The following is a 13573-nucleotide window of genomic DNA, read 5'->3' on the forward strand; positions in this document are numbered from 1 at the left end:
TCTCAACACTGAACGCTGAGCAGCCCTGATAATTTCATAATAGCCATCCCAATCCTAACGTCCAGCCTCAGAGAGTTCCCAGCTTTGAAAACAGGTCAGAAGGAAGAGAAAATGGAGCAAGTGCGTGAGAAACCAAATGAGAAGCTTTTGAATGTAAATTTGGGAAGAGCAGAACCATGCATGATTCTGACCCTTTTTGCAGTTATCCAGGTCTACCATAAGATCTAAATTCCACTTGAATTCCATACCTAATCTCTATAGACCTTAGTAGGCAGTTAAGCTAAACAACTGTGGAACAGAAGCAATGAATGGCTGAAATGAAATTAAATGTATATTTTTGAAAACTTACATTCTTTACAATGGAGTGAACTTGCATGAAAAGTACAGGGATTGGGGTATGAAAGTGTTCTAGCTGTAGGTGACAGTATTTTATTACTGAGGTTTCAACTGAATCCCACTGGAATGAAGCAGAGTTCAGCTGAAAGCAGCTGCCTGTTTTATGCAACATCTTTTAATGTCTTAACAATGGTTGTGAAACTGTTTGGTAATGACTTTTACTACTCAAGTTAGCTTTAAAAGTAGGAGGTGGAATAAATCAGTCACATTGCTATTCATTTCTTTAGTAGTTGCAATACTTAAGTGGTCTCAGTATCAAATGGGGGACATATTACTGTTTGTTTTGATAATCTCCATTTATGCTGTCTTCAAATAACCTCTGTTGCTGAGACATCACATTCCTTGTTTTAAAAACCCACTCCAGAAACTGATAAAATTGCATTCCAAGTGGATCTGAGCTAGTAATGAGAACCGCATGGGATGTAATAATTGTTTGCTTATTCAAGTCCCAAATTACATTTCAGGTCATTTATTGCTGCAGTTCTGAAGTGGACAGCATGAACTCTTATTTGTATTTTTAATTGCCAGTGCTGGAGGTGCTCAGATGAGCAGAGTCCCTTTGTAATACCAGCACAGAGCCTTGCAGGCTGAGGAGCTGATCTCAGTTTGTTGTCTATATGGTTGATTCACAGCTCAGAGGAATTTCTGAGGCTGGACAACACAGCAATAATTTCAAGGCATCCATCCATTGCTTCGCCAGTAAATTATGTGGAATTATGTAATTGTTTTCTTAATCTTCAGTACAGGATTGTTTTCCAGTTGTGTGAGGGGTTGTGTTCTTTTTAGGACACCAGATTCAATTGAACTGAATTCCCTAAGTATTTCATAATTTACTGTAAGAACGAAGACAAATCAATCTGTATGTGACCAGTATCTAGATAAGACATCTCCATACGTAGACACTGTGCAGGAGTAAATATTTTCCTTGATTATTACAGATTATTTTGCTGCATACGTTTTCATGTTAATCCTTTTCCTAGAACACGTGGTACAGCTCCTTTCTTCAAACAAACATTTCAAAAGTTAACTGCACACCAACTGGCTGTTATGTTAGTCACGACATTTTGATACTGTTATTTCTTTTAATTCAGGAAAAGCAGGGAAATCTTTGTTAAAAGATGAAATTGTTTTGAGTTTATTCCAGCTGAAAAAGTAGTTCCTTGTTGTTGGAATTCAATTGTATTCTCTCTTTTTTTTTTTTTTTTTTTTTTAATTCTTTTTCCTATATAAGGATTGAATTACTGAAAACATTAGCACAGCCAGATGGAAGGAGAAGCTCTTAAGTCATGGAATCACAGAATGGCTTAAGTTGGAGGGGATCATCTAGTTCCAAGCCTCTGCCATGGGCAGGGCTGCCAACCACCAGACCCCTCACCAAGTCATAGATTAAAAGCTTCATTTATAGATAGTTGATGTCATGGACGCTTTTACCTTTCACTTCTTTTTAGTCTGAAGATTGACTTAGATTATGCCAGGAGTTATTTAAACTGAATATATTCATATATGCTTTTAGAGCAGGCAGCTGTACACAGTAATTCCATTTACTGACTGATAAATAGTGGATCATGCATTTATATTACATGTTTATGCCTTTGGGGAAAGATTTTATGTGAGTACAGTGGATATTTTTTCCCTCAAGGAAAGTGATCGATGTGGAAATGTCTCTTTCTTGTGGTTCAGCCAAAACATCAGTCTGATCAGCAGCTTTTAATCAAACCGTGCAGGGAATTTCTCAGAAGTAGTTGTCCAAAAAATCCAGCATTTCAACAGGGAATAATGTTAATATTTCGATCTTGATACTTGCAGCATTTTGAATATTCATAGGTGTTAACTGAAGGGCATTGAAGATTTCATCTTGCTTTGTTCTTTAATTTAAAAAACAAACAAAGAAACAAAAAAAAATCACATCACACTCATCCTCTCCCATAAATGATTGCCCTTCCCCATGCTCCACTTCTAAGTTACTGTTTTCTGCCACTGCCATGTCTTGGGAAGTTTGGGGAGTTTTTCAGCAGTAAAGCCCTCAATAAAGATATGGCCCATATGTTCAAAGTTGCCTGATGGCCTTGAATATTTGATGTGCTGAGAAAGCTGGGTGGCCAGGACGGATAGGCTGCTCTGAAAATCCCAATCTGCTTCTGGTATACATGAATGGATTTTAAATTGTGTGCTTTTAACAACAGTATCACCGTAGCTGGTAAGTTCATAAAGCATTATGAGGAATAGGACCTTTGGAATGGGACTGTGTATTTTTAGTTGCTTTCATATTTTGACCACTATTATATATATATATATATATTTTTTTTTTCTTAAGGATCATTCAGAAAACCCTCTAGGTGCAGCAGTCACCCTGGCTCATGAGCTGGGCCACAATTTTGGGATGAATCACGATACGTTGGAGAGGGGCTGCAACTGCAAAGCATCTACTGACAAAGGAGGTTGCATCATGAACCCTTCTACGGGGTAAGTGTGAGGGGTGTTGTTGCACTTAGAGTGGAAAGCAGTTTGGTTTTTGTGTCTCGGGTATTTTTAAAGGAAAAATGAAGTTTCAAGACCTGTCAAATCTCTTTGCAGTTATCCCCCTCAAGCTGAAACAATTATACTTGTTGTCAGTGCAAGACATGTACCCTTGTACTTTTCTATTTCCATATTACCAGTGTGACAGACAGAAATGCTACAAGCAGCTGGTTAAGCTTTTCTTAAAAACCAAACTGCATTGCAAGTGGTGAATCAGAATTTCAGCCTCTCTCATCTTGCCAACAGATTTTCATAGTCATAATAGGAAATGAACGATGTCCCAAGGCCAGGACTAAGATGACTGTGTAGGAAATAAAGCAATGCAGGAAATATATTATTATTATTAGACTCTCTGTAAAGTCTTTGTGTTGTGCTGAGAAGGTTTTTAGTTTTGCACAGACTTTGGCATTTGACCCTTTGTTGATGTGCAGTGGTATTAGCATATGAGCAGATATGTGGACAGAGAAGTTTGGTGTTTTTGTAGACATGAAAAGCACAGGCGCCATAACCAGGTAACTAATTACAGCTTGCTCCTCTGCATTTTAAAATACTACTTGAAAAATGAGCAATATAATGAATGAGTTCTTCGTGTCCACATTCAGACAAGAACCCATAACATTAAATTAAAGAAAAAAATGAGGTTTACCAAAGTTTTCTGCTGGAAAGCGGCACGCTGGACTGGGTAGCCCACAGAAATGTCACTGTCTGACTGGAAGCTGCAACCAATCAGGCAAATATCTGTCAGTAGCATCTGGTAGGTGCAGCTGGATTTGCCATGGGGCGAGTGGATGGTCTAGTCTGATCTTCTGGTGTGTCTTCTAGTTCCAACACTCTGTGTGTGCTTAAACCTTATATATATGTTGCTTAGAAAATCTCTTCTGGGATTTCTTTTATCAGCTCGGCTTGCTGGGAAACTGCATGTTTCTGAGGAAGGAGGGCAATATGGGAGAGGGCAGGGAGCATTGGGCAGGATTGCTCCCTGCTGGTCAGCCAAACAACAGCTTTGGCACTTCTTCAAAGGCAAGCTGTCACTCTCCTTCAAGGCAGAAAAAGGGATTCTGGCCAGAGGCCAAACACAGCAAGTTAAGAGACAAACAATGAAAAAGAGAGTTGTGTGCTTAGAGGAGAATGAGAGTGGTTTGGGAGAGAAAAATAGCTTGGCTCTTCTGAAACAATAGGTAGTAAATATCCCTGCGGAATTGCATTCTGCAGCAAGTCAGGGCTATTAAACACACTGTGAAAACAAACTGAAGGTGGCTCTGAAGAGAGGTGATATGATGGTGGGTATGCAGTGGGCAGGCAAGTCTGGGCTCTGAGCTCCAGAATGAGGCAGGCAAGATTTTGTCATCTCAGCTGAGATGCTAGCTGGGTGTCCAGTTGCTCTGCTTTGGGGAATAAATGCTGGAGATGCAATCAGGACAGAAGCTTCTAGATGTTTTCCAAATTCAGCCTGTGGACATACCTCTAACATGAGGTTAGCTAGATTTTCTGTGGTTCTGCTTTCAGCACCATGGAATTATAGAACCACAGAATGGCCTGGGTTGAAAAGGGCCACAATGCTCATCCAGTTCCAACCCCCTGCTGTATGCAGGGTCTCCAACCAGCAGCCCAGGCTGCCCAGAGCCACATCCAGCCTGGCCTTGAATGCCTGCAGGGATGGGGCATCCACAACCTCCTTGGGCAACCTGTGCCAGTGCAGCCCAGTGGGTTTATCAGAAGGTGTCCTTGGTATGCCAGTCCAGTCACTTGGCTCTGGGCACATCCAGAGCAAGGTTTTGTACCTGCTCACTGTGTTCCTCCAAGCACCTCAGCTCGCTTTATCCCAGGGTTTCAGCAGCACCCTGGTGGTTTACCAGCCGTGCTGCCTTAGCAGTGCCCTACCCAACACCAGCACTTCATAGGTATGGAGCCCTGAGGTGCACCAAAGCTTTGTCGCGCTCTCTGGGTTTTCACCAAACTTTGTCTACAACTTACGCCCAAGGAAGAGTTGTGACATTCACAGAGAAGAGTGTACTGGTGTGTTTGCAGTGATTAGTGAATTATAAATGGAGATTTTAACATTGGGTTTGTAGCCTTAGGCTTTACCTTCATGCTGTGCTGTCGATATGTAATAAGTATTCCAGGTGAATACTTTATGCCTTAAGCCAAACTTCATTTTACCAATTTAAAATTAACACTTTCAGTATTTACCCAACATCTGACCAACAGTAGTATTCCTCTGAGCACCATTATTCAAGGAACATCGAACAGTTCTCAACTCTGCAAGCGTCAGTTAAGAGAAGGTCAAATTAATATTCATTTTTGTCAGTGACACAGCCAGTGTGATTGAGTGCACCTCCAGCAAGTTTGCAGAGGACAGTAAGCTGCAGGGTTTGGTGCGTGCAATACACGGGAGGAGGAGGATGCCATCCAGGGGGAACATGTGAGGGCAAAGTTCTTGAAGCTCGACAAAGTCAAGTGTGAGGTGCTGCACTTTGGTCAGGGCACTCTCAAGCACAAACACAGGCTGGACAGAAAATGGAATGAGAGTGACCTTGATGAGGACTCAGGGTTTTGGTTGATGAGAGCTCAGTGTAAACTAGCACTTTCAGCCCAGAAATCCAATTGTATCCTGGGCTGCATCAGAAGACAGGGGTGGCAGCAGGGCAAGGGAGGTGATTGTCCCCTTCTGTTTTCCCTTCCTGAGACCCCAGATGGAGAACTACATCTGGGTCTGGGGCCCCCAGCATAAGAGGATAATGGACCTGTAGGGGTGATTCCAGAGAAAGCTATGAAGATGGTCAGAGCACTGGAGCACTTCTCCTGTGAAGAAAGGTCAAGGAACTGGGCTTGTTCAGCCTGGAGAAGAGAAGGCTTTGGTATGCCTCACTGAAGCCTTCCAGAACCTGTAAGGAGCTGTCAAGAAAGGGGAAGAGGGGCATTTTACAAGGCCATGTAGTAACAGGACAAGAGGTAATGGCTTTAAACTAAAAGAAGGCAGATCTTAAATTTGGCATAATGAAGCAAATCTTTGTGATGAAGGTGATGAGGCATCAGAGCAGGTTGCCCAGAGATGCTCTGGAAGGCCTCTCCCCTGGATATGATCAAAGCCAGGTTTGGGCAACCGAATCTAGTGGATGGCAACCCTGTCCACCTCAGGGGATTGGAACTAGGTGGTTTTTAAGGTCCCTTCTGCACCCAAACCATCCTGATTTTTCTATGAATATGTGATATTCCCTACCTGAAAAACATCAAAACACAGAACTTGTCAAGGAAGCTAAATACATTTGGAGAGAAGTTTGTTCTCTCAGTGTACTCACTGGCACTCACACTGTGCCCTTCTAATTTCTGTTGGTTTAAGCTAAATTTGATACGTAAAAGAAAAGGAAAAAAAAAAAAAATCCTTGGGCTGAAGTAAAAAGCATGAGCTGCTGAGAAGTCCTTATCTAATCTCTAAAAAGGGTAGGAAATATCTGGGCTGTGACAAAAATGCCTCTGCAGACTTGACTTTAGAGTCATTGGTGTGGTTCTGCAGCAAAAGGGAATGTTTGAAGACTTTTTACTTAAAAGTGATTTCATTAATTATTGCCATCTTCTTTCAGTTCTTATGTTTCAGTCTTTGAAGAGGTTAGCATTAAAAAGTCATCTTGGAAATTACTTCTTGGTGGAAAAAATCTCCAGGGATCAGTCTGGAATTTAAACTGTTGGATCTATCCTTTAATGAGCTTCTTAAAGCTTTCACTCCTAAAACATACCAGCAAGATGTGTACCTCTGTTGTGTGAGCAACAAATGCCTTAAGGACCCAATATTTCAGCAGAATATATTTTGTGTGGCATGGAATTAAGCGTATGAAACCAAACCCACGATTTGTGGCACTCCAGATCTTTTAGAGACTCAAATATCTCCTATGGAAACCACATAAATCCCGTTGTAGAACTGTGTGGGTTTTTACTGCAAAAATAGTATCAACAAGGAAATGTTTAGTATTATCACATTGTTCTCTTTTTATGTGTATGTTTAAATGTTATTTGTTCATTTCTTTTAGTTGTTTTGACCATAAACTGTTTCAAGTGAAAAGAAGGTGATAAGGAGTCTTAAAAGAGATTTGCAAATGTTTTTATTGTGATTGCAGTATCTGAAAACAAAGGGTCTATGCTGAGTCAGCAAGGCCATCTCACTATTCTGCTTGTTTTTCAAGTATCTCCCTAAATTTTCCACTCTTGGGAATGCAAATATTCTTCCTGACAGTTACATAAAACCAGGAGAGTTATAGTGAAATCCAAGGCATTGCTCCAGATTTATATCACTGCAACTAAACAGAATTTACCACAAACTGCGGAGCAAAATTATGCCAACTACCTGTGATAAGTTCTTTAATAATTTTGAAAATGTACTGTTTATGTGCTGCTTCATCAAAATGATGCACTGTTATCTCCCTGGTGGTTGAAACCAGGTGAGTTTCCCCAAACTAGTTGAAAGCTTCCATATACATTTGAAACTTCTAGCCTAGCCTTAAGGGGAGCCAAACATTTTTAGCCATCCATCTCCCCTCCAATAAACCTAATGGTTTATGCTTCACCTCACCCATGTCTGGGTCCTTGCCAAGACCATGCTCTTCTAATTTATATATGGGGGACTTGCACAGCCGACTGCTCTTCAGGGCAGACGAGTGTACCGTAAATGTGATCTTCGTTACAGTTAACAGAAAGTATTCCTTGATGCTTCCCCATGTTTCTCCTGCAGCTTAGGTGTTAAGGAGAGCCCAGGAATCCACAAAGGATAACTAATCTTACTAAGCACATTCAAATGCTGAACCTGTTGTAGTCTCTAACCCTTCTCTGAGCCCGGTGACAAGGAAAGCTGCTTTCCTTGTCATCTCCCAGAAATGTGTTGCTCTTATCAGGATCAGGAGAATTCTTGTTGCTGTTTCATCTCGGCCAAAGGTAATTGAAATGCCAGGCAGGCTGCTAGGGTAGAGCAGTTCATTTCATCTCTTTTTGAACTTCCACGTACAGTAGTAGGTTTTCACCATGCAGACAGAAAAGGGGATGACTGGGAAAGGGTTGCTCTTCTCCCCTCCAGCCCCCTTTGCATCTCGCTGTGGGAATGTTGTACCTCTGAAAATAAGGATCAAGAAACAGCACTGTGTGTCCAGTCTCCCAGGTCCTGCCTCACACCAAGCACAGCCTGGCAGCAGGTCATGTAAGTCTACCCTGACTTTTTTTTTTTTTTATCTTGGCTCTGTGCTGCTTTTCTTCAGTGACCGTGATGAAGAGATGAAATGCAAAAGAACTGAAAATAGCAAATCATTAGGAAAATACAAATATTGTACTACTAAAACAACTTTTTTCAAGACGTGGATTCAAGTTTGTGGGGTTTTTTGGGAATTACAAAACCCAACTTGTTGAGAGAGGGCTTGGCCATTACTGTTTGCCTGACAGATTTTTAAATAAAAGAATATCTCTTCATCAATATTTGTTTCAATCTAAGCTCCTCAGCGGTCCTGCTTTTCTTCTGTTCTGATAATTGCCTTGTCCAGGACGTGTGCTGGTTTGCATCCCAGCGATGACATGTATGTAGTGATAGGGATGGGGAGATGTGTGGTGCCACGCAGGAAGGTCTGCACCAGTAATATAAACAAGGAAGCAGCTCCTCCGTGATAACTGCTCTGCACAGCAACTCCTCTCTGTCATGTTCCTTTTACTGTGATGTTGCTTTAGAAAAAATCAAAGAATGAGATGAATCCCTCTATGCCTGGCTCTTTTTTCCAGTTCTTATCTTGGATCTTGTGTTACCATTTCCATTTTTGCAGCTGGAGTTTAAAGGCAGTATATCTTTCTGATTTGGTCAGGTTTTAAATTCAATTTGCTCAGATAAATATGACTGCATTTGTTACAGGGAAGTGGAGCTCAGACTGTGACCGTGCTGGTGGAAATGCCCGTGTTTTGCCTTTGCTGCAGGATGCCTTGGGGTTCTACTGCAGCCACAGACCAAGTTTTTGTGTGGTGATCATAAGTGAGGGAAAAGGAGCAATGGGATTTAAATCAATTCTTAAACTTCTCAGATATTGGCCATAATTTTAGAGGATTTTTGTGGAACTGTGGCTTGCAGTTGAAAAGAAAAACTAATTTTGAGTAATTGCTTTGCAGTGCACAATTTCACATTAATTATTAAGCTTTAGAGGCAGGATCTGGGGGAGGAGGACAGTCAAGAGCACATAGTAGTAGTTGAACTGGAGAGGTAGAAAAACAGTGGTTTGTTTACTGTAGAAATTTGCAGAAGACTTTCTTTTAACAAATCCAAAACGCATTCACTATTACCAGTATGTTTTTAGGTAAAATTTACACCTTTATGGTTAGAAGTAGAATAAAAACTAGCAAGAAGGTACGGATTTGTGAATGGGATTGAGAGCAAAGCACGATTTACTAAGAATTGTCTGAGTGACATTCCCAAACTAAACTAATTGAAGTATTGCTGAGAAGAGATGGAGAAAAGTTAAAAATAGGAAGGACCGTCAGGAGAGTTTCTTTCAAATACTTGTGAAACAGAGCATCAGTACATATTATATTTTAATTCCCCCAGGGAACAATTAGGTATTCTGTACTGAATGCTGAGTATGTTAGCTATAACTAAGCTAAATGAAATATTTAAGTGAAAGCGTCTACCTCTTCATGAGTGACTAAAAGGTGATGCCAACCAAGACCCTTCATAGCACAGAAGATATCATAAATGAAAGTTTTCTCACTTGCCCCTGGTGATAAGTTGGTCTGTGGGTCTGCTGTGCAAGTGCTCTAAGCACCCAAGAATAAGGTTGTTAGCATTTGTTCTTTGATGAATGCCATTTCCCAGCTGTTTTGAAACTAGCTCTGTATGATCTAGGAGATGCAGCTATCCTTGAAAGGCAGCTTTCCTGCAAGTGAGAAACTAACAGTAACATTTGGTGTTTTGCTTTCATGCATAAACTTCTGATACAAATTCTTACGTGTTCAGACCTCCAGGGTTTTTCCAGTGGTTGTCATCTGTGTAAGGGCAGAATTTTCTGTGTGTAAACTGGCTCTTGAGGCGTTCGAGCCATCGCTTTGCATCTTCTTCCCCAAACCATGAGGGTCCAAGGGTGCTCAGGAAGTGCTCCCCAGAGCCACCAAAGTGCCAAAGCTTTGGCTGATGGGACTGGGTGTTTGTTCCCTCTGTTAAAGTAAGTCTTAGACCGTGGGTGTGTGGATTATGGAATCTGCATGCAGGTTCTCTGTACATAAGCCATAGTTATTTCTGATTGTCAAATTATACCCACAGCAAAGCAGTGAAGCAGTGGGCAATATGCCCTGTGGATCTAACCTCCAACTTGTCTTATTGCTGTGTGATGGTTTATTTCCACCTCTGGTCAACTGGACTAGAGCTTTGTGGGGCTATGTGGTTATCCAGGTCATGGAAACCACCCAAGTTAAATGTCAGGACAGAAGAACGGTGACTATTACGTGGTGATCTGCTTGGTAGCTGAGGCACACAGTTATCCTGGTGTAGCTGTGAACAGCAGGATTGGGGCAGGATCAGGACATGCTCAGCAGCTTTTTTGTCTCCCTCCACCACCAAGGGACCAGCACCCTATTTCTAAAGCGTGTTGTTGAGTAGTTCCTGTCTTTAGATGATGCTGAAGGTCTATTCTTCCCTTGTATATCACCCATTGCCATTGATGAGACTTAGGACTGCACATCAAAAGAAGGCTAGTGACAGTAATGATGGTTTTATAATGCATAAATATATTTTTGCATGATAGATAGGTGGTTGGTGTCTCTCGGAGAGCCATTCTGCACAGAACATTCAACTCTCAAAGGCTTTTATGGGGAATTTGTATTTTGTCATCTGCTTTTCTTTGTTGTTTTCAAATCAGCATAGAACAAAATGCATTTAACTGTGTTACAAGCATGCAGCTAAGTACATAAAACAAGAAGTTAAAATTTTCTAAGGACAAGATAGGAAAGAACTAACCGTACTCATACTCTGCTACATTCAGTATTAGTCTCAATCACTGTTCTTTTACAAAAAAAATCACCTGAAGAAAGCAGGATAATGGGTTCCCTTGGTTTTTCACTGCTGAAATACAGTTTCTGGAGTATATGGAGCTGTACATGAGAATGTACACTCTTTGGAGATCCATAGTAGCTTCAGGAGCCAGCCAGGCATGCCATGAATACAGCATCTTGGCTTTGGTGCCAAACACAACTTGAAGCAAAAAGCATTGACTCCAACACGTCTGTTGGAGTCAATATACACACATAGTTGAAGTGCTAAAAAAAAATAAATTAGAAGACAGACGGTCATGTGATGAATGGGATGGAGACCAGAAATACAGTGTGGGAAAGGACTTTTTAATTTACTGGCTGGTGCTCTTTTGTCCTTGCTTGGCATCTCCCAGTACCTTCTTAAGCATTAGCTAATCAAGCCATCATTAGTTGCACGGTATTTCCTGACCCCTCTCAGTTTGTTTGCAGTTGTGCAGACCTTACTTTGCATTTTTCAGTCTGGCAGCTTGGAGACTTCAATCTGTGGAGTCAGCAGAACTATCTGCAATTAACTCTGTTGTGAGTTGAAGAAAATGAAATTATCTTTAAGATATAAACAGTTTCTAATTAAACTCTAAAGCTGCTTATGTTTCCAAACTGGTCTGAGCTCAGCCTGAGTAATTTAGCAGATTGAATTCTGGTCCTTCCTTTAGTAGGAAACAGCCATGAGATTGCAAACCAGATTTATGTCATTCCTTTCCTTAACTCCAAGTAGCCTCATGTCTGCAGCCCATTTGGCATCCCTTTTTGGTTAATAATTTCCATACATTACAGATATATTTAATTGTTTTAGTAAATAAGATCTGTGCATTAGTAGCATGGGTTACAATTCTTTGCCTGTTCTTTAGTCCTCTGCAGGAGCAAATCACTGCTAGCAATTAGCACACAGAGCTACAGGGCAGCTCCTTATAAAAAAATAAACTAAAAAAAAGGGAAAAAAAAAAAAAAAAGAAAAGGTTTTGCTTTTTAGTTTAGCTTAGAATCCCACACCTCAGGAGATGTGCTGTTAGAAATGAAAATATTTTTCTTTTTTGGTGTATTCTAGAGGAGGACTCATAGAGATTTACAGCATGCATTTTCTGTAAGTGAAGCTGACAAGGAGAGAGGTTACTTCTCAGATGAAAACACATTTTACTTCTGGTCTGATTATTTATAGCAGATACTTTAGGACAAGTCATGTTTTCTACCCTGCGATGTATCCAGAATGGGCACAGCTTTAGTGGATTGGATGCTGGCATGTGAGAGTTCAGCTGCATTTTGTCTTGTCAGTGTACTATCTATACAAAATATAGCTCTGTAAGGGACATTTGTCTCCTGTACTACTGCTGTTGCCATGACCCATAAGAAGAAATCATGTAAGGACATTTTGCTTTATCTTGGCTTTCTCTTTTCAAGAAAAAAAAAAAAAAACAAAAACAACAAAACACCACATATCAGACTGCAAGGATAAACCAGTAGTGCAGTGCATGAAGAATTAAGTGTGCAATGTCCAGTTATAATTGGTGTTGACAAATTCCAAACTCCCAGAGTATAAATGGAAACATACCTTAAAGGGCATATTCTGAAGGTCACATGAATACTTTTTGGTGTTGTTTTTTTTTTTTAACATGTGTTGTATGCCCTGAAGCATTGTAAGGAATTGATGTTGTCTTGGAAGTCTGAATCACTGTAATTAAATGATGCCTACAGCTGCCTTTGCCACAGTTGTCATGGGAATCACAGAGCCTTTTTTGTCTGGGATAAATGTGCAAAAAGTTTAGCATTCAGAGAATGAAGATGTCTGTTTTACCCCTCAACAATGACTCTTCAGAACTGAATGCTGCAGTCACAGTGGTGGGATGGAGATAAGCAACCACCAATTTTAATGGGAAGTCACAGAAAATAGAGATGTGAAATAAGGTGGGCTCCTAAGGAGCCTTCCTGGCTTATTCTAAAGTAGCATGGAATTTGTGTTCATCTTCATCACTGACATTCTCCTGGCAGCCAATTGGCTTCAGAAATCCAAGCTCCATCAAAGTTGACAGGAAAGCAAGGGCTCCTATGGATCCCTTCAGATTTTTTCACTTGCTTGCTTAAGGATCCCTGAGGCACAAATACGAGTCGATCTATTCTTTTCTGTTAGCTCGATATGATGATTACATGCAATGCTGATGCTAACTAGCTTATTTTCACTTCTATTTGCCTGATGTGATACAGCTGATGTGGGGAAAAATCTGCTTTTTCCTCAGCTCTTATCTTGCAGAATGCACACTAGGAAGGTGGAAATGCTGGGGGATTGCAACCTGATTCCTGGCCTTGTTAATGCCTCACTTATCTTTCCTCTGCATCTTCTGAAAGAGAAAAAATTGAGGCGAGGAGCTTGCAAGTCAGATACCCCTGTCTTGGACTCCTGATTTATTAAGAGACTGGGTAGTACGGCCATTAGGTGAAATCAATGCCAGTCTGTCCCCCAGGTGTATATTCCTTCTAGTGTTTTGCAAAGCTCAGCCGTTTTTCTCTAGGACCTTTGTCTCTTGTCTTTCCAGCTGTCATTTCTGTAAGATTCTTTCTGCTAATGCTTCTGCTGCTGCTTTTCGCAGTGAGCTGCTTCCTTGTGAGATTTGTTCAGAGATGCTTCCCA

At 40.9% G+C, this 13573-nt stretch overlaps 1 protein-coding gene across 3 annotated transcripts in view; it reads left to right on the forward strand.

The window, feature by feature from the left end:
• The window catches only part of ADAM12 (ADAM metallopeptidase domain 12), a 178632-nt gene that overhangs the window by 127674 nt on the left and 37385 nt on the right, over window positions 1-13573 (forward strand). For all 3 annotated transcript variants that reach the window (XM_042818662.1, XM_042818661.1, XM_042818663.1), the window contains one exon: window positions 2711-2859. In XM_042818662.1, the coding sequence (XP_042674596.1) occupies window positions 2711-2859 (149 nt within the window). The remainder of the gene's footprint in view (window positions 1-2710; window positions 2860-13573) is intronic.

This window comes from Centrocercus urophasianus, unplaced genomic scaffold, assembly GCF_019232065.1.
Source record: "Centrocercus urophasianus isolate 14NV4802_14NV808 unplaced genomic scaffold, USGS_Curo_1.0 seq_17, whole genome shotgun sequence".
Lineage (NCBI taxonomy): Eukaryota > Metazoa > Chordata > Aves > Galliformes > Phasianidae > Centrocercus > Centrocercus urophasianus.